General features: G+C 47.9%; 1 protein-coding gene across 1 annotated transcript in view; it reads left to right on the top strand.

Annotated features, from left to right (window-relative positions):
- Positions 1-20,166, top strand: part of ARPC3 (actin related protein 2/3 complex subunit 3) — a 43,925-nt gene that overhangs the window by 1,646 nt on the left and 22,113 nt on the right. Inside the window, exons 2-5 of the mRNA XM_086943016.1 lie at positions 14,255-14,354; positions 16,520-16,596; positions 19,073-19,141; positions 19,989-20,115. Coding sequence (XP_086799142.1) covers positions 14,255-14,354; positions 16,520-16,596; positions 19,073-19,141; positions 19,989-20,115 — 373 coding nt within the window. The remainder of the gene's footprint in view (positions 1-14,254; positions 14,355-16,519; positions 16,597-19,072; positions 19,142-19,988; positions 20,116-20,166) is intronic.

Below are 20,166 nucleotides of genomic sequence, written 5' to 3'. Positions count from 1 at the left end.
TCCCTCAGCCCGACATTGTTAAACGTCTACATGGCACCGCTTGCCCACGTCGCCCGACTGCACAACCTCAACATCATCTCTTACGCTGATGATGCCCAGCTGATCGACTCCCTCACCGCCAAAACCAACCTCCACAAAGGAATGAAAACCGTCGCTGAGTGGATGAAGAACAGTCTCCTGAAACTGAACTCTGACAAGACGTATGTCCTCATCCTCGGATCCACCCCCTCAGCCTGGGACGACTCCTGGTGGCCGACCGCACTGGGAGCAGCACCGAGACCCACTGACCATGCATGCAACCTGGGGTTTATCCCTGACTCAACACTCTCCATGACCAAGCAAGTCAATGCTGTCTTGTCCTCCTGCTTCAACACCCTCCGCATGCTCTGCAAGATCTACATGTGGATTCCCACCGAAACAAGAATGGTCACCCAGGCCCTCGTAGGCAGCGGGCTGGAGTACGGAAACACCCCCTACGCCGGAGCCTGGGCCAAACTACTGAAACGACTACAGCGCATACAGAATGCCTCTGCATGCATGATCCTCGACATCCCTCGCCACAGCCACATCACACCCCACCTGAGAGACCTGCACTGGCTTCCCGTCAACAAGAGGATCACCTTCAAACTCCTCACCCACGCACACAAGGCACTCCACAACACTGGACCGGCATACCTCAACAGACTCACCTTCTACACCCCGAACTGCAAGCACCGCTCCCCTGACCTCCCCCAAGCATCCGAAGAGCGACCACCGGCGGCAGATCGTTCTCCCACCTCGCCACCAAGACCTGGAACACCCTCCCCATCCTCCTACGGCAGACCCAGGTCTTACTAACCTTCAGGAGGCTACTCAAGACCTGGCTATTCGAGCAGTAGCAGCACCCCCCCCCCAGCACCTTGAGACCCTCACGGGTGAGTAGTGCGCTTTACAAATGACTGATTGATTGATTTTCTTTGCCTATGCTGTGCCGGGCTGGAGCAACAGGAAATTACCTTGCAGCTACTCTCTTGGTTGGATTGCCAACAGATATGCTTCTTATGCAGGGGCGTAAGTCCAAATAGTGCAGCAGGTGCAGTAGCCAGAGCCAGTTTGTCGGCATCATCAGTCGCTCATTGGATCGTACATCATTAATCTCAGATTGAGTCTGCAACAAAGGGCGTGTTGACTGTTATGCCCTCAGCGGCACTCTATTTATCATAGGTTTCGCTCTTATCGCGGACGGCGTTTATCTGCACCCCGATCTGACTAGTGGTTCTATCACAGAAGGCTCTTACCTGCATCCCAGTTTTTCTCTAATCGCGGACGGCGTTCATCAGTACTCAGGCCCGACTCGTATGTGTCTAAGTTTCAGACGGCGCTCACCAGCATCCCGGTCCGGCTCGTGATTGTGTGTAAATCACGGGCGACGTGTACTTCGAACTTCAGTTGGGCAGATCTACTTCAGTAGTTTTATATTACCATCTCGTGAAGGACACTTCTTGACATTACGCAGCATTGAATGCATAGTTTCCTGTAACATTCAGGGCAGCAAGACTTTTAACCTTGTGGCTTTTCCTGGTGAAGGCAACCCAGTGCCGAAACGTGTGTAGATTCCATCTGATCTCGAGCCACGTTTTCAACCATTGTTGTCTTGCCCTAGAGATCATTTTGTTCTCAGTGTTGGATTATAGTGCTGAATCTACCAACATGAATTAGGATGAATAACTTTTTTGAAACCGTTAGATCAGCAATTGTGGAAATCATCCTTTGAATCCATTATACATTTTTTCACGATCATTAATTTGAATATACATCAAGTATGAAAGTGAATGAGTGAGTGTAGACACGTTTGGAACGAGCATGGGAATTGATTCAACTATTGATCATGTCAATTGATATAAAGAATAAGGTTTTTGTAGTGTTTTTAAGACCATATATTTGTATATCTTGGTTCCTTCAATGTATTTATTATCATATATTGTGACAATTGTTTGAGTTGCCTTAGGACTTCACATTTGCATTAGCACTGAATGCCAAAGGGATAAGGAGCCAATTGCACCCCAGGTATGTCCCTTTATGCTCAAGATAAACAGGCTGCTGACTTAAAGCAGGTCTTTTTTACAGCAGGTGTGTAGTGCACTGGGATTACAGGCTATTGTAGTACAAATTCTAGGGAGAACTTTTGAGGCCAATGAAAAGTTGGAGAAAGGGCAATGCAACTGGGTGACACACAGTCGCACTCAGGGCCAATAAAGATTTCCTCTCTTTATTACATGAGCAGAGGCCAGAAAAAAACTAGGCTTTCTTAATAAAAAAAAAAAAAACAGAAAGAACATATGCAAAGCCTGCTGTGTAATGTTTCATGCAATTTAAATGTACCTTGCCATTATCCGCCACAATGGTTCTAGTTTTGATAATTTTGAAAGGATAAAAGGCTAAGTTTGCCCGGCCCGAGTCCAACTGTGCCCCGGAGTGTGCACATGAGCTTCTGCAATAGGCATTTAAATAATTCCGTGATTTTACAGGCTTGTAAAATACCGTAAGCCACCTGTTCTGGTCACCTGGTTTACTCACAGGCGAGAGTCTTGCAGTCTAGTATGTCATTGTGTGTGTGTAGTGGGTTTTTGTGCAACTTTCAAAGTGCCCTAAGATCTTCACATGGCAGGATGGCCACTCTCAGTGGCTTCATTAACCCCATGCATGTGGAGGACGGCCCCCGGGCCGTCCATCGTCACAGTGGGCGTATGCGGAGTACGGCCGGGGGCCATCCGAACTCCGCCCACTCTTTATTTCCCCAGCACCACGGAATTGCACCACGATCAAGGGGTTAACATAAATATTTTGGGGGGCTTCCAACTGCAGTTGCCAAGTAGAAGAGGTGGATGACTGAAGCTAGCATTTGGGGATGAGCAGAAATGTCTAATTTGGTGAGGTGACATTTCAGTCAAGGCCTGGAAAATAAGTATAAGTAAACCTGGAGGCCATTTAAAGTATTTGAGCAAACCGGATAAGCAAGAGTTTGGGGATTCTTATGTGACTAGGAAGAGCAGTGATCTGCAGGGTGAATAAGAATTTCAGAAACCTAAGAGTGAGAGGTGTTAGGAGAGTGAGGTTAAGAATGATGAGCAGGAGCCTCTGCAAAAATAAAATTGAGACTGGACACTTAGATGTATGAGAACGAGCCTCAAGGAGCTAAATTGAGCAGGGCATTTGCTGCGAACCTAAGAGTGAGAAGGAGCTTGTTGGGCTTAGGTTTGCACAGGCTCTTGGAAGATGTAGAGGTAATTGGGAACCTCAGGGCCATAGTTGGCACAGAGCATCAGTTGAGCTGATAGAAAAGACGCCACAGAGAATTTCAAAGTAAGCATTGTCTTTACAGACATGGGAGTCAACAGGAGGTTCTGGTAAGAGTGAGCAAGAGATGGAGGGTCTTCGGGTGAAGGGGTATATAAGTGGACTTAAGGGTAAACAGGATTGCAGGTCCTTTTCCTAACATCTGGTGCTATGCGTTCTCATATAATAGGGCTAGAGTTGTCTGTTATGCTATCCTTTATACTGTCTGGCCTAGTTCCCTCTCTCCCCGGTCAGGTATTGGGGGCTGCAAGGGGTCTCCGCTTTGCAGCCACTGGCTGCTAGTACATCCACTAATTGCTCCCATGTGGAAACCATCCTAGTAAGCAGTGGCCTGGGGTGTGTGGTATCTCTTTTTCAATGACCTCTTCTATTCTGTCTCGTACCTCCTCCCAGAATACGCGCAGAGTAGAATAATACCAGAACATATGTAATATATGTCAAGTCAAGTCAAGTCAATGAATTTATATAGCGCGCTACATACCCAGAGGGTCTCAAGGCACTTGAAGAGGGGTGGGGAATTACTGGTCGAATATCCACGTTTTAAGTTGCTTTCTGAATGCTAGGTGGTTCTTAGTGAGGCGAAGGTGAATGGGAAGTGAGTTCCATGTTTTAGCAGCCAGGTAGGAGAAGGATCTTCCTCCCATGGTGGTTTTGTTGATGCGAGGTACAGCAGCAAGGGCTTGATTGGAAGAGCGCAGCTGGCGGGAGGGGGTGTAGAAGGAGAGTCGTGTGTTGAGGCATTCTGGTCCGAGTTCGTAAAGTGCTTTGTGTGCGTGGGTTAGGAGGCGGAATGTTATCCGTTTATTGACGGGGAGCCAGTGGAGGTCTTTCAGGTGATCAGAAATATGGTCTTTACGTGGGATGTCTAGTACGAGTCTGGCTGCTGCGTTCTGGATGCGTTGGAGTTTTTTCTGAAGTTTTGCGGTGGTGCCGGCGTATAGGGTGTTTCCGTAGTCCAGTCGGCTTGTAACCAAAGCGTGGGTGAACGTTTTTCTAGTTTCGGTGGGGATCCAGCGAAATGTTTTTTTGAGCATGCGGAGAATGTTAAAGCAAGATGATGAAACGGCGTTGGCTTGTCTGGTCATCGAGAGTGAGGAGTCCAGGATGACGCCAGGTTCCGAGCGTGGTCCGTCGGGATGGGTGCTTTTCCAAGGGCCGCTGGCCACCAAGAGTCGTCCCAGGCGGAGGGGGAGGTGCCTAAGATAAGGACTTCTGTCTTGTCTGAGTTCAGTTTCAGACGGCTGTGCTTCATCCACTCGGCTACTTCTTTCATTCCTTCATGTAGGTTGGTTTTGGCGGTGTTGGGGTCTTTGGTGAGTGAGAGGATTAGTTGAGTGTCATCAGCGAAGGAGATGATGTTGAGGTTGTGTTGGCGTGCGATGGCCGCGAGGGGGCTCATGTATACGTTGAAGAGGGTGGGGCTGAGTGAAGATCCTTGTGGCACGCCGCAGATGACTTCAGAGGCTTCTGATTTGAATGGTGGGAGGCGGACTCTCTGAGTTCTTCCGCCAAGGAACGAGGTGATCCATTCAAGTGCTTTTCCTTGGATTCCGATGTTTCTGAGGCGTTGTAGCAGGGTGATGTGACAGACTGTGTCGAAGGCTGCGGAGAGGTCGAGGAGGATGAGGGCGACTGTGTCTCCATTGTCCAGTAGAGTTCGAATGTCGTCTGTTGCTGCGATGAGTGCGGTCTCAGTGCTGTGTTTTGCTCGGAAGCCGGACTGTGAAGAGTCGAGGGATTTGTTGATTTCGAGGAAGGTGGCGAGCTGGTTGTTGACAGCTTTCTCGATGACTTTGGCCGGGAATGGGAGGAGCGAGATGGGGCGGTAGTTTTTGAGTTTGGTGGGGCCAGCTGTGGGTTTTTTCAGAAGGGTGCTGAGTTCGGCGTGTTTCCAGCTTTCTGGGAAGGTGGCGGAGTTGAGGGAGCAGTTGATGACGTCTCGGAGGTGTGGTGCTATGATGGAGTCTGCTTTGTTGAAGATGTGGTGAGGGCATGGGTCTGTGGGGGATCCTGAGTGGATGGAGTTCATCAGTCTGATGGTGTCCTCCGTGGAGATTGGGTTCCAGTCATTAAGGATGTTCAAGGAGGGTGAAGGTACAGCAGAAGGTTGTGTAGGTTGGTCTCCGGGTTGGTTGTCGAAGCTGTTGTGGATGTCAGCGATTTTGTCGTGGAAGAACGAAGCTAGGGAGTCGCAAAGGGTTTGAGAGGGAGTGATGTCGTTGGAGTTGGCAGTGGGGTTGGTAAACTCTTTGACGATGTTGAATAATTCCTTGCTGTTGTGGGCGTTGTTGTCTAGTCGGTCTTTGAATGCGGCTCTCTTGGCAGTTCGGATCAGTTGGTGGTGTATGCGGGTGGCGTTTTTGAAGGCGTCCCTGGTGCTGGTGTTTGGGTCTTTTTTCCAGGCCTTCTCAAGGGAGCAACAGTGTTTCTTGGATTTCTTAAGATCATCGTTGAACCAGGATGCGTTTTTGTTGCCTAGTTTGATTTGACGCTTTTTCAAAGGTGCTAGGATGTCGGCGCTGTTGGTTAGCCATTGATTGAGGTTAATGGCTGCTTGGTTGGGGTTCGAGGAGTGGGCGGGGGGGTTTTGAAGAAGCGATGAGGTAATCTGGTCGATGGTGATTTTGTTCCAGTTTCTTCGCAGAGTAGGTTGAGGATGGTTGTGGGTTGCGGTCTTTTTGTAGGTAAAGTGAACGCAGCTGTGGTCCGTCCAATGGAGAACTGTGGTGTGACTGAAGGAGATATGTTTGCTGGAGGTGAAGATGGGGTCGAGTGTGTGACCTGCGTAGTGAGTAGGGGTATTAACAAGTTGTTTAAGTCCGAGGTTGGCGAGATTGTCCAGAAGGGTGGTGGCGTTGCGGTCGTTGCTCTTTTCCAGGTGAAAATTGAGGTCTCCCAATAGAATGTAGTCCTCGGAGGGGAGGGCGTGTGGGGTGATAAAGTCTGTGATGTCTTCACTGAATTGTGCACGGGGTCCTGGTGGCCTGTAGAGGAGGGTGCCTCGGAGTGTGGTCTTGGGGTCGGTGTGGATCTGGAAGTGAAGGTGCACCTGGGGCAAGCTGCTGTCTCCACCCCAAAGTATCTTCTAATTTGCATCGGGGTAAGTATATGCTCTGTGCAGAACATAATAGTTTTAGTTTGAACCTCACATTCCTGGACACTTTCAGAGTCCTTTCGACTATTATCTCTCCAACTGCTTTAGGAATCGGCCTTCCAAAGTCCTCCTCCCACTGCATCCGTAGTCTCTCTAAGGGTTTCTGTGTGTCGTGGCGTATCGCCCTACAGAGGCAAGAGACCGTTTTGATCTCCCTGCTGAAAGTATTACATACCAGCAGCCATCAAGCTCTCAGGGTTCTGTAGTGCCATTGCCCCAGCGCTTCCGCTGTCTCAGTGTAAGAGCTATGTGCATTAAGAAGTGGCCTCCAGGCAGGTCATATTCCGTCTGGAATTTTTCAAAGGGGAGCAGTTCAGAGTCCCGGAAAAGGTCTCCTATTACCCTCACCCCGCTTCCAGGCTTCCAGTCCCGCCCAGTGTCCCCCCTCGTGGAAGATGTCAGAGCAGGGCTATGGACAAGTCAGGGGAGTAGGACACTGCAACCAACAGGTCTCCAATTTCTAGCCCAGTATTGTCACCATCTTGATTTCTGATGTGTCCCCCACAGATTCCTCTGCACACATAGTAATATTTTCTCAAGTATCGGGCAGTCAGCGCAAATTGGTGCTGTTCTCTGCCCGGGTTCCTCCCAGCAGCCAGCCACTGGATCATCCAGTTAAGTTGAGCTGCTCTGTAGTATGTTTCAAAATCCGAGAATGCTAATCCGCCCGCTGTTGTGGCGGGCTGTATCATGGCCAGTGCCACTCTCCTGAGACCCGTTCCCCATATGAACAATACGATCATCGAATCTAGATCTCTAAATATCGCTCGGGGAATTCTAACCGGGAGGGTTCCGAATCAATCAATCAATCAAGATATTTGTATAGCGCACTACTCACCCGGAGGGTCTCAAGGCGCTTGGGGGGGGGGGGGCTTTCTGCTACTGCTCGAACAGCCAGGTCTTGAGTTGCTTCCTGAAGGAGAGGTGGTCTTGGGTCAGACGTAGGTAGATGGGGAGGGAGTTCCAAATCTTGGCTGCCAGGTAGGGGAAGGATCTTCCTCCCGCGGTGGCTCTTCGAATGCGTGGAACGAGGGCGTGGCTGGTCGATCGTAGCTGGCGGGTGAGAGTGTAGAAGGTCAGGCGGTTGTTGAGGTACCTAGGGCCCAGGTTGTGGAGGGCCTTGTGTGCGTGGGTGAAGAGTCGGAACGTGATTCTCTTGCTGACGGGCAGCCAGTGCAGGTCTCTTAGGTTTCTGGAGATGTGGCTGTGTCGGGGGATGTCCAGGATGAGTCGTGCGGAGGCGTTCTGGATGCGTTGAAGTCTTTTCTGTAGTTTGGCTGTGGTTCCGGTGTAGAGGGTGTTTCCGTAGTCCAGTCGGCTGGTGACGAGTGCCTGGGTGACCGTCTTCCTGGTTTCGGTGGGGATCCATCAGAAGATCTTTCGGAGCATGCGTAGGATGTTGAAACATGATGATGAGACGGCGTTGACTTGTCTGGTCATCGAGAGAGAGGAGTCCAGGATGAAGCCCAGGTTGCGTGCGTGGTCCGTTGGTTTGGGTGCGCTGCCCAGGGCAGGGGGCCACCAGGAGTCGTCCCAGGCAGAGGGTGATGATCCAGGGATGAGGACTTCCGTCTTGTCTGAGTTCAGTTTCAGGTGGCTGTTCATCATCCACTCGGCTACGTCTTTCATCCCTTCGTGTAGGTTGGTTCTGGCGGTGGCTGGGTCATTGGTGAGGGAGAGGATCAGCTGGGTGTCATCGGCGTAGGAGATGATGTTGAGGTTGTGTTGGCGTGAGATGGCTGTGAGGGGGCTCATGTAGACGTTGAAGAGGGTGGGGCTGAGTGATGATCCTTGTGGTACGCCGCAGATGACTTCGGTGGCCTCTGATCTGAACGGGGGGAGGCGGACTCTCTGGGTTCTTCCGGCGAGGAACGAGATGATCCACTCTAGTGCCTTCTCTTGGATTCCGATGTTGCTGAGGCGCTGTGCTAGGGTGCGGTGGCAAACAGTATTGAACGCTGCGGAGAGGTCCAGGAGGATGAGGGCCGCTGTTTCCCATTTGTCGAGCAGGGCTCGGATGTCGTCAGCGGCTGCGATGAGGGCTGTCTCGGTGCTGTGGTTGGCTCGGAAGCCGGACTGCGAGTGGTCGAGGGATCCGTTCGTCTCGAGGAAGGCGGCAAGCTGTCTGTTGACTGTCTTCTCGATGACTTTGGCAGGAAAAGGGAGGAGCGAGATGGGGCGGTAGTTCTTGAGGTCGGTGGGGTCTGCTGATGGTTTCTTCAGGAGGGCGCTGAGCTCGGCATGCTTCCAGCTCTCCGGGAAGGTGGCGGTGTTGAAGGAGCAGTTGATGATGTCCCAGAGTTGGGGAGCGATTTAATTGCGGGTTTATATAGCGCTAGGAATCGACTCCCGGAGGAGTATCTCCGCGCTTCGACTGCTGGGGAACCCGTCCTGGCTCACCCTGAGAGATGGTCCCTAATGGGTATCTCTAAGGTGCGACCAAGCATCCCCCGCGGTCTGGGGGGGCCGTTGTGAAGATGAGGCAAGCTAATGCCCAGAGTTGCCGAGTGTGGTCCCTGACTGGAGTAGGCACCGAGGCGAGAATTATCGAGCCCGCTGACCCTGGTCCACAACCCTGCCGCGTCGGGAATCGAACCCTGGTCCCGGGCCGTCCTCTGCTTACGGGTCTGCTGCCTCTAACCAGTGAGCCACACCACGCGATGGCGGTGTCGGCCTTGTTGAAGACGTGGTGGGGGCATGGGTCGGTTGGTGATCCGGAGTGGATGGTGTTCATCGTGTGGATGGTGTCTTCGGTGCAGACCGGGGGTCCAGGCGCAGAGAGTGGTGGTGGGGGACGTCGGTTCGGTGGTTGGGTGCGTGGTCTGTGCGCCGAAGCTGTTGTGTATGTCGGCGATCTTGCTGTGGAAGAACGAGGCGAGTGAGTCGCAGAGGTCTTGTGAGGGAGTGATGTCGTTGTTTCCGGCACTGGGGTTGGAGAGCTCTTTGACGATGCTGAAGAGTTCCTTGCTGTTGTGTGCGTTGTCTAGTCGTTCCTTGAATGCTGTCTTCTTGGTGGTGTGGATCAGTTGGTGGTGTTTGCGGGAGGCGTGCTTGAGGCCGGTCATGTTGTCTGTAGTCTGGTTTTTTCGCCAGACTTTCTCAAGGGTACGGCAGTTCTTCTTGGAGTTCTTGAGGTCGTCGTTGAACCAGGAGGCTTTCTTGCTGCCGGGCCTGCTGGGATGGTTTTTCAGAGGTGCGAGGTCGTCAGCGCAGTTGGTGATCCACTGTGTGAGGTTGTTGGCTGCTTGGTTGGGGTCTGTTGAGCTGGCGGGAGGGTTCTGGCTCAGTGATGTGGTGAGCTGGTCGGTGGTGATCTTGTTCCAGCTCCTGCGGGGAACCTGTTGCGGGTGGTGGTGAGTCGTGGTCCTTCTGAAGCTGAAGTGGACGCAGCTGTGGTCTGTCCAGTGGAGTCCGGTGGAGTGGCTGAAGGAGATGTACTTGATGGTGGAGAAGACTGGGTCAAGCGTGTGTCCGTCGCAGTGGGTGGGGGTGTTCGCCAGTTGCTTGAGTCCGAGGTTGTCCAGCAGGGTGGTGGTGGTGGTGTTGTCGTTGTTGTTCTCCAGGTGGAAGTTGAGGTCTCCTAGGAGGATGTAGTCCGCGGAGGGGAGGGCGTGTGGGCTGATTAAGTCTGCGATGTCTTCGCTGAATTGTGTGCGGGGTCCTGGGGGTCTGTAGATGAGGGTGCCTCTGAGTGTGGTCTTGGGGTCGGTGTGTATCTGGAAGTGAAGATGTTCGGCGGCTGTGAGGGTGTTGTCGGAGTTGGTCGTGATGCGGATGGTGTTCTTGTGGACGATGGCGATGCCTCCTCCTGTCTGGTTGACGCGGTCCCTCCGGGTGATCTTGTATCCGTCCGGGATGGCGTTCATCCATGTTTCCGTGAGGAAGGCGACTTCTGGAGATGTGGTGTCGAGCAGGTTCCAGAGTTCCACGGCGTGTCTGTGGATGGAGCGGGTGATGAGCAGGATGCACTTCAGTTGGTTGCTGCTGGTGCTCGGCTTGGCGGGTGCGGTACAGGTCCGGATGCAGGAGAACTTGCAGGATTGGCAGGCGAAGGGTCCGTGGGTGCGTCTTGGGGTGGCTCGGTAGCAACCGGGGGTCCGGCCGGTGTTGAGTGCGTTGAGGGTGGCGGCGTCATAAGTCCGGCGGGTGGGCTGGCATCTGCGGGGGCCAGGGGGTTTGGCGCTGGGCGCGGTCCAGGCGCAGACGGACTTGCCTTTGGTATACAATAGGCATGGGAATGTCACCATTTTCAGGATGGCTACTGTACCAGCTACGATAGCGACAGGGACTTCCAAAAATTTATAAAGGTTCGGAGCGAGCGTATCGCTTTGCCCACATTGCCCTCCAAGAGCTTTCTGTGGCCATGTTTTATTTTCACCTCTAGGTATGCTAGGCAGCTGGGTTCCCACTGGAGCTCACCTATGTCGGCCGGCGGGGTCTGTTAGGCATCATAAGGAACAACTTTGATTTGTGCCAGTTGATCTTCAGGCCAGAAAGCCTACCAAAGTGCTCCAGCATGGACTGTGCCCCTCTCAAGTCCTCTGTCGTATCTCTGAGGAAAAGCAGGTCGTCCGTGTACAGGGCTATGTGGTGGTGTGTGTCTCTCACCACCAATCCTCTGTAATCTTGCCTTATTTATTTGTTAATATGTTGTGTTAAAATGGGTATGTTTGCTGTCATAATTGCAGCAGTTTTAATTCAAAATAAATGTGCATTTGTTATCTTGTGTGTTAGTGCTTTTTGGCATGTATGACAGGTCATTTGCTGCCGTACGTTTTAGATGTATTTGTTAATTTGGCGTAATGTGCTTTGGATTTTTGGAGTTTGGATGAAGAAATGTTTGTTGTCCTGATGCATGAATGTATTAGGACATTAATATTTTGGGTCGACATTAAAGATATTTGTAGTACTGACATGCACATATTTTAAGGTAGATGGTATGGTTTGCTAGAGCATGTTGATATTTATAGGAACCTATTAGTCAATTTGCTTTTTTTCTTCATGGGTTTGAATGATTGGTTATATTCGTAAAGCTTCCAAAGTGGCCCTAAGATCCATGTCATCTTTTCAGCCAACCCTGACATTTTAATCAAAAGGACCTGTCAGCCCTCTGGCCATTACTCCACATCTTAACTTCACTTCAAACCCCCTCAACTGTTTCTCGCTACCACTTCCCCATTTGTTCAGGCAACACGTCTGCTGTTCAGCATGGCTGAAAGTCACTGAAAAAATCGCTATAATGCAGCCAGCGCAGGCCACACCATTACCCTTTTTTGTGTTAGGAGGGGCAGGACAATAAACTCAACATGGGGTGCGAAGAGACTCGTGTTGGCTCACCATCCTGTGATTCTGTGCTTTCAGTGACTTTCAGCCATGCTGTACCGCAGATGTGCTGCTAGACAAGGCCAAATAGGGACTGTGTTCTCTCTCGGGTACCTCTCATTCCCAAATGGTCCATTTATGATTAAATGCCTATGCAGAGAGGAGTTACTCCATCCATTTGGCCCTTCTTTATATTCACAGGTGGATTTTTAATTTGGCACAGTTGTGCTTTAGTAATATCTGGTGTTGCAGCAAGTGGGACCAGCATGCACAGTTTGCTTCACATTTTGCTTCGCCTTTCATTAGTGTATCCCATGCACAGTGCTTCGCCGTGTGAGTTGGGGACACCTATTATAGTTCATACAGGCTAGGGATGTCTCAATGTGATTGACTGGTCCTGGGATCCCCATCTTTTTCCCTTCTGCCCAACACCGATGAGAGTAGATAACCATAATGACATCAGATGTGCAGCAGGGGTACCATTTCCCTTTTGTTATGTCACATGCTGATCTGTATCTACTGTGCTCCGGAGAACAGGCAAGTCTCCACCCTGGATCTGGAAAATGAAACGGAGATGGACGTGCTCCAGCAGGTACCCCAAGTTATTGCGACTTGAGGCGCGTTTCCTCATGGCTGTTGCTTGGGTGGTAGGTGTTGCATTGCACACTCGGCCCAGCATTTCTCCTGTACCTCAAGATAACTGAAGGGGACCTGGTGCAATGCCTGTGAGCTGGGATGGCTGGCACCTGCCTGTAACACTCATGCACTTACCTCGCATCCAAGTACACCAGTGCTTGATTCTCTCTTTGTGTGAGAAGCTGATTCAGCAGCTGGATGGGAGTAGTCTGCCTTTCACAAACCAATTACCACGCCATCAGCCAGGGCATCTATTTCCAGCTGGTGAATTCTAATTCAGAGAGAGCTGGGAGTTCAGACCACAGAGAGTTTTGGCTATTCCCAAGCTGTAGAACCAGCCCAACGAGCATGGAAATTAACTCCCAGGTTGCGGGCATGTCCCACAGTTGTAAGCCTACGTAGCCACTGTGCACAGCTGGACAGGTAGGGTTCTTTGCCAACCAGATATGGGCAAACCAAGGAGGCCAACCAGATTACAATTGGCACTAGGCAACCTGGCCCAGGACATGATAGGGGACGCAGAGCTTTTTCTGGTCACATGAGTGTGAGTAAGTTGGGGGGCAGATGCTTAAAGTGTTGCAGCCTGTGGTCCCTACGTGAAAGAAGCTCACATTAGTTACTTCTGTTAACCCTGTGCTATCTATGGAAAAGGGAATTCTCTGACTGTATGAAACAAACTCTACAGCTGCCCGTGCCAAACCTGGACTGTATGTAGGGGGTTCTTGTCCTGCCTGTACATGTTGTGTTGGTATTTGTGGAAATTGGGACTAATGCTGTATCTATTCTGTATGAGGGAAGGTTGCATTGAGGGTCTTCACTGTACCGTGTGTATGTGTAAAGAAGTTTGCACTACTGCTGCTCATGCTATTCACCTCTTTTCTGTTGGAGTAATACTGTACTGTACCGGTTCTGAGTACAAGCACCTTGTTACTGCTGCCCCTGTTTGACATGTTCTGGGTATGAGGCAAGCTTGTGTGCCAGCTGCAGGTGGTATGCCTTTTCTGTATGAGAAAGCATGCACTGCTGCTTCCCATGTTATATTTTTTCTTTGTGTGAGGGAAGAGTGCAATTTTGGGGACAAGCTTAATCTGGTCGGTGTTTGGGGGAAAAGTCCCCTGCTGCTGCCCATGCTCTCTCGTTTGTGTCCACCTCACACCTGCACAGCTGGTGCAGTGCTGTATCAGTCTGTGTTTTATGAGAAAATGTTACACTGATACTAGTGGTGTAATACACTTTCTGTTAGAGGAACATTTTGACTATAAAAAAATCCTGACAATTGACTGTGATAGTCCTGGAGCAGTCTTGCCGTCATACTTGTGAAAGACTTTTCCCACTCATGCAAACGATTCATTTTTTGGTTGAGCCTTCTAGATACTGCAAGCGCTGCCTGTTGTGAGGCATATTGTGGCTTACCAACACTAGAGGTGCTTGGATTGCTCACCATTGGTTGGCTTTCTATGTCACTCTTATTGACTTGTTTCTTATTCGTGGGCCAGCTTAACAATCTCCTGTTTACCCAGTGCGCCCTCGACATGTCTAGCCCTGTTTAGAGTGAGGGCTCCTGTTAATCTCTGATTGTTTATTCGTACCAGACGCCTTGTTTTGCTGTAAATCAGCCACCGGCTTGTCTGTTTCATGCAACTAATATTCAACATAGCCCATATTCTCAAGCGTGTTTCCATGCTGTCCTGTCTGTGGCTAGGATCGCCTTCCATCACGTAGTTATTCATTCTGTTAGGCAATAACTGTTAGATTCCGCTCTAAAAGCCTGTTCACACTTTATATTTTTATTTCTCACACGTCTAGGCCTACCACTCAACGTTGATGGAGCCAGATACCAAATTAATTGGCAATATGGCCATGCTGCCAATTAGAAGTCAGTTCAAAGGACCAGCACCGAGAGAAAGTAAGTTCAAGCTGCCACATGTCCAGCCCCTCTTTCTTCACATTCTTCCTGTTATCTTTTAAAGCCATGTCCAGACACAGCCCATGAAGAATGCTGCTTAGCAAGACCCATCTTGTCTCTTTTGATCCTCCCTTACTTGATGTGTTTCTGCAATTCCCCAACTTTGCTTACATTTTTACACTGCCATATATACCATTCGACAATTCTCACACCGCATAGCTCCTTTTAGCACTTTTTTTCCCCACAACAGGGTGCTGTTTTACATTCCCATCGCTGCTGATCGCATCTAGATTTCAGCTGAAAATTCTTGCGCCAGGGCTGCAGGAGGATATGTGGTGTATGTGGCATTTCCTGCCACAAGTTGCAGTGGACAGTTCACCCTGTTTCTTTGCTTGCCTTAGAACATAGTTCTAGGTTTTACTTTAGACATGTGAGCGGTTTGCAACATGGTTGTGACACCAAAGCTGTTGAGTCTGCAGTTCACTTCAGCTAATAATGGAAGACTTTGGAAACCCATCATGAATAGCGGAACGCCGTTCTTGCACACATCTCGCTGTTCTCAAACAGCTTCGAGCTCCTTGCTGGAAAGAGAAACGTATACCTGTGGCCCAGCAAGGACCCAGATGCTTGGTGGATATTTCTTAGGCAAGGAAAAAAATTCTAATCAGTAGCTAGCTTCTTGCACAGGCACACAGATATGTGCTCCAGTGAGCAGCCATAAGCTGTTAGGATTTATTTTTTGGGGCAACTAAGAAAAGTTTTTAACAGCTTCTATCTCCTTTCTGGGACATAGACGCATAGCTGGGCCTTGGGTCGTCTAGCACCTGGAGACACTTAACAATTCTAGACATATCTCAACAATAGACATCTGGAAGAGCGCGTTCTCCTTGCCAAGGAATTAGTGTGAATGTCTGACACGCAGCAATAGAAACATAGGGATGTGTAGAGGTTAAAAATATATGGTTGTGGCTTGTTTCCATACATCCCAGTGCCAATACCTGCAACCAAAACACACGTAGTGTTTGGCACTAACTCCCAGCAAGCCAGTCAAGATGAGGCCGGTCTGGCACCAAATCTTAGAAACATGAATGTCTTTATATTAAAGCTATGAAGTTAAGATATATTTCAATACAGCCCATGGTCGAATACCTGCAATCAAAAGACAGGTAGCCTACTTAAGCATTTTGCATGTACTTGCTTAAAAACAATGTTGCCACCCACATTAACAAAGGGGTGGGGTCCCTTTTACAAATGGGTTAACAGCTCCTTCACAGAGTCGGTAAAATATGAATGTTTTTCGACCGCATTCCGGTCACAAAACATTCATACATGCCCCTGCGACGTGCTATTAGGAAGGGACGCTCTTGGATTGCCCTTGGATTGCCCCTTCCTAATACAGACTCACAAAACTTATTTTGAGAGTCAATAATAGGTTACTGACTCGCAAAATTGGGTTAGTACGTGCCAAACAACTCTTTAGCAGTCGCAAACGGCCTGATTCTTCTTTTGCGACTGCTAAAATGTGTCATACATGTGGCCCATGGTTTTTATACTTTCCACATAGTCCTAAGTTTGATAGCTCGCAAATCAACGATGAACTATAAACAGTCTTCTTGCCACAATTTCATGAACTCTGTTAATATTACCTACTTGATTGGTTAGACTCCATTCATAGGAAAAAACTAAAATATTCGGTAATGCCATACTCCACACATGCAAGGCACAATTTACTGTTAGTATTCTGAAATTCGTTTGCCCATTTGAAAAATGTGACAAAATATTGTCTATATTTGTTTAAAAAAATACAATCATACCCACATTTTTTCAGTATCTCTTTTGGCTTTATTGAGATATTGATGAAGGGTTTACCAATACATAGTCCGGAATGTGATAGGAAAAAACATAGTTTGTGAAACACTTTGGTAATCTGTCTTTTGCAGTTTGTAGACTTTATTAAAATCCCCTAAAATGTGTGACTAGCGTTCAGTTTTTGGAAAGTACACCTTCTTTGGTACTTTATGTTCTTGTACTTTGGGGTGAAAAATTTACATTTTGCATGTAGTTAAAATGTTTCAATGCCATCGTTTCATTTAATCTGCTTTTTTTCAATAGTTCACTTGTTAAAGAAACATTTTACAATTTTGTCCTCGTATTTCTTATTACAGCTAAAGATACAGATATCATCGAGGAGGCTCTTTATTACTTCAAAGCAAATGTCTTTTTCAAAAACTATGAAATTAAGGTAAGCCATTAGGATTTATGGTGAGTGTGTGCACTTTTCAACCCATCTCTTCTCTACCTTGGGAAACCCTTTGGTGTTATCTTGTTTTGCATTGGATACACTTTCCTCCTTTAACCAGTCACTTCCTCTTTTAAAACTAATGTTGAAAACTTGATTTTCATCATATAGAATGTATGTACGTGAAAATTCAGCTTTGAAATGAGGAACCTTTTATAACCTCTATATTTAGCGTTTCAGCATTAGAACATGCTAACAGTTTTACTTCTGCAAATGCATAGATAATTGAAATACACACTGGTGTCTCAAAGGTGTATAAGCTAAGAATGCGTAGCGACATGACTAGATTGTCCCGTCAGCGAAAGCCCTTTGGATTGATTAATAGTTCCATATCCACTAAAGCAGGGGTCGTCAATTTTTTCTGTAATAATTATGTTTATCATTAGTCTTGTGATAGAGACTTTATCAGACAAGATTACAATAATGGCCTCCATATGCAAGATTACATGCAGTAATCATCTCCGTACATCAGGCAGAGTTGCCAGCAGTAATGTAAACCAGCATTGGAAAGCCAATATGTCTCACCCATGAGTGAACTATTGGCTTTGGCATTCAGGTGGGGGTTGGTAACGGGGCGGGTGGGGGTGGAAAACAGGTTGGTTTAAACAAAAACACAAAATGGATTGGCCATCATAGCACTTTTTTTTTCCTTCTGTCGGGAGGGGCGAATAAACTGGGACAGAGGCGGGTGGGAGACGTAGAATAGACAGGAACAGGGGAGAGAAGAAACAGACAGGGCGGATGAGAAGAAACCAGGATGGTAGAGTGGGTGGGAGTGGGTAGACGGGGGTAAAAACAGGTACTGTTTCTTCTGGAAAAAGCGATGTGACACAGTCTGCATTGGCCGCGTCATATTGCTTTTTTCCCAAAAGAAATAGTAACTTAATCACAGCGGAGGGACACTAATAAAGCATAATTAATCTGTGCTTTGTCTGTGCGCCATGGAGAGAAAAGGAAGTGGCATGTGGCAAGTGCTACCAATTAGAAGGCAGAAAGAAGAGCGGCAATCATGCCAGTGAATGGTAAGCAATGGGTGGGTTCCAAGTCCATTATTGAAAACAAAAGTGTAGCGAGAGCACATGTGCTAGCGCATGCTCACACAGGTGAGACCTAATGAGGCTTTGACAGTTTGGAATGCCTTTGCATGGGTGATACATAGCATCCATAGCTGCAATGCCCATGGCACCAAAGTAATGATATTTGCAATAGGTTTCCCCAATCAACATGAGGTATCATTCACATACCAGCGTTAAATATATTTGAGCAATTAAACTATTATTTTCAAAACGTCAGCTTATGTATTCTGAAAATACATACAAGCAGTCAGTCTCTCCGCATCTTCGAGCCCTGCACTGGCTGTCAGTTGCCAGCAGAATAAAATTTAAAGCTCTGACGCTCGCGTTCAGATCTCTGCATGGCTCCTGTCCACAATACCTGAAAAGCCGCCTCCCGAGATACTCCCAAACCCGCGCACTACGGTCCAACGGCCGTGTCCAATTGGCCGTCCCGCGCACGAAAAAGGCCCGACTAGGCGGTCGGACTTTTTCGGCAAACGTCTCCGCTCTGTGGAACTCCCTACCACAAGAAATCCAACAGGCCCCTTCTGAACCCTGCTTCAAGAAACTGCTAAAAACTTGGCATTTCACCCAGCCACGCTAGCTTTCCTATATTTAGCCCCAGGTCATCCGTGTTCTACTAGCGCCGGGACACCTCCTAGCGAGGTAGCTGTTCGCGCTGTATAAAATCCAGTATTATTATTATTATTATTATTATTATTTTTTCCTCAGATACACACTTTTCAATGTTGGTATACTTCTACTTATTCAGCCAAGCAGAAGGTTCCTATTTAGTAGGCTGAGCTGCACACCAGAGAGCTAGTTACAGGTAGATGGAGAGGTAACACTAGCTCACAAGCTACTTGTTGGGGAAACCTGTACTAAATAAAGCCTGCATCCCTATTCTTGTTAGTTGATTGGCCACTAACAATTCCCACCCCCGGGCTTACTTTGTAGCTATGGGTTAAATCTACTGGATAACACAAGATTTGCGGCTGTTAAAGTAGAACTGCAGTGCAAATTATCAGATTGCTGAAACTGGTTTCAATTGTTAAATGTTAAATGTTTACATTTAGGATTCCGAATCAATGCTGGTAACACACCCATCGCCTCTTTCAGTCCCCCTAGAGCTGTTTAAAAAGTTAATCATAAGTAATGAAGCCCAAAGCAATTGAGGCTTGTCCCAGCCATGTCTCAAGAAGGGCTTGTAGGTAAATAGAAAGTGAGTGCTTGCTACACTGAGAAAATTATTTGAAGCATGCAATATTTTTAAAATGTTGATCTAGAATTTATGAGCTGTTACTGTGTTTGAATGGAAGAGTGATGCGACATTCTGAAAAAACACTTTAATTTTGTTAATACAGAACGAAGCAGACAGAACCCTGATCTACATAACACTCTACATTTCTGAATGCTTGAAAAAGTTACAAAAGGTAAGTTTTGAAATTAAATGTTCAATGCATTTTAGCATTGTCCTGTTGCAACTGAATGTGTGTTATAACTGTTGTGCAGCAGCAGCACGCTAATGTAGCAGTCAAAGATGTGTCACCTTAGTATCACATATAATATGGGTGCCTGTTGCGCTATCAAGTGTCGGATGTGGGCCAGTTAAGCTGTCCGATTGCAGTTTTCTGCCTATTATGGCATTGGTTGTTTACCCATTGTATCCTCAGGTGTCTGATATGGTTCCGTTATGCAATTCGATTCGTTTGTGCATTCTTCAGTCCGGTTCAGTCATCTGATTCCACAGGGGTGTCCCCCATTCACTGGAATGAGGTTTCGGAAAGCTGCAGTATTTTTGAAGGACCTCTCCAGTCTGTCTGGCTCTTTGCCAATGCTTCTTAATGCTCTTATGCAAATTAACCAACATGAGCTTTGTCTGTGTTTGCATACGCTATTGATTTGCTGCATATAATCAGTGAAATCAACGCACACCTCTTGATTGTGCAAGGACTGAAGCATGGAAATGTTTATACATTGTCCTTAATTATTGATTGACAGGCGCCCATGCCATATATTTTGCCCTCCTCTTTTGTGCGACATTTGGGGGTAAAAAGGTGCTACATTTGAAGTATTCTTTGATTTTTAAGATTTATATGTCCTTCACGTTTCATAAAAATAATTACTGATTTTGCTGGCGGCCAAGATGTTAAACTTACGATGAATCCAAAACTGTACTGCGTTGACATTCTCTATTTTTTTTAGAGAGAATGATGATGTTTTTCTCGTATAGAGACGTGAATGGATTTTTAACTTCTTCAATTATTTTATATTTTCTAGTGTAATTCCAAAGGCCAGGGAGAGAAAGAAATGTACACATTGGGAATTACACAGTTTCCCATTCCAGGGGAGCCTGGTTTCCCACTCAATGCAATGTACAGCAAGCCTGCAAACAAACAGGAAGACGGTGAGGTGGTGGGCCTTTGTTGAAGTCATGTTTGTTCTCCTTCGACATCTT

The sequence above is a fragment of the Lissotriton vulgaris genome, chromosome 11 (genome assembly GCF_964263255.1).
Source record: "Lissotriton vulgaris chromosome 11, aLisVul1.2, whole genome shotgun sequence".
Lineage (NCBI taxonomy): Eukaryota > Metazoa > Chordata > Amphibia > Caudata > Salamandridae > Lissotriton > Lissotriton vulgaris.
Note: the sequence above shows the minus strand (reverse complement) of the source record. Positions and strands in the feature narration are given on the sequence as shown.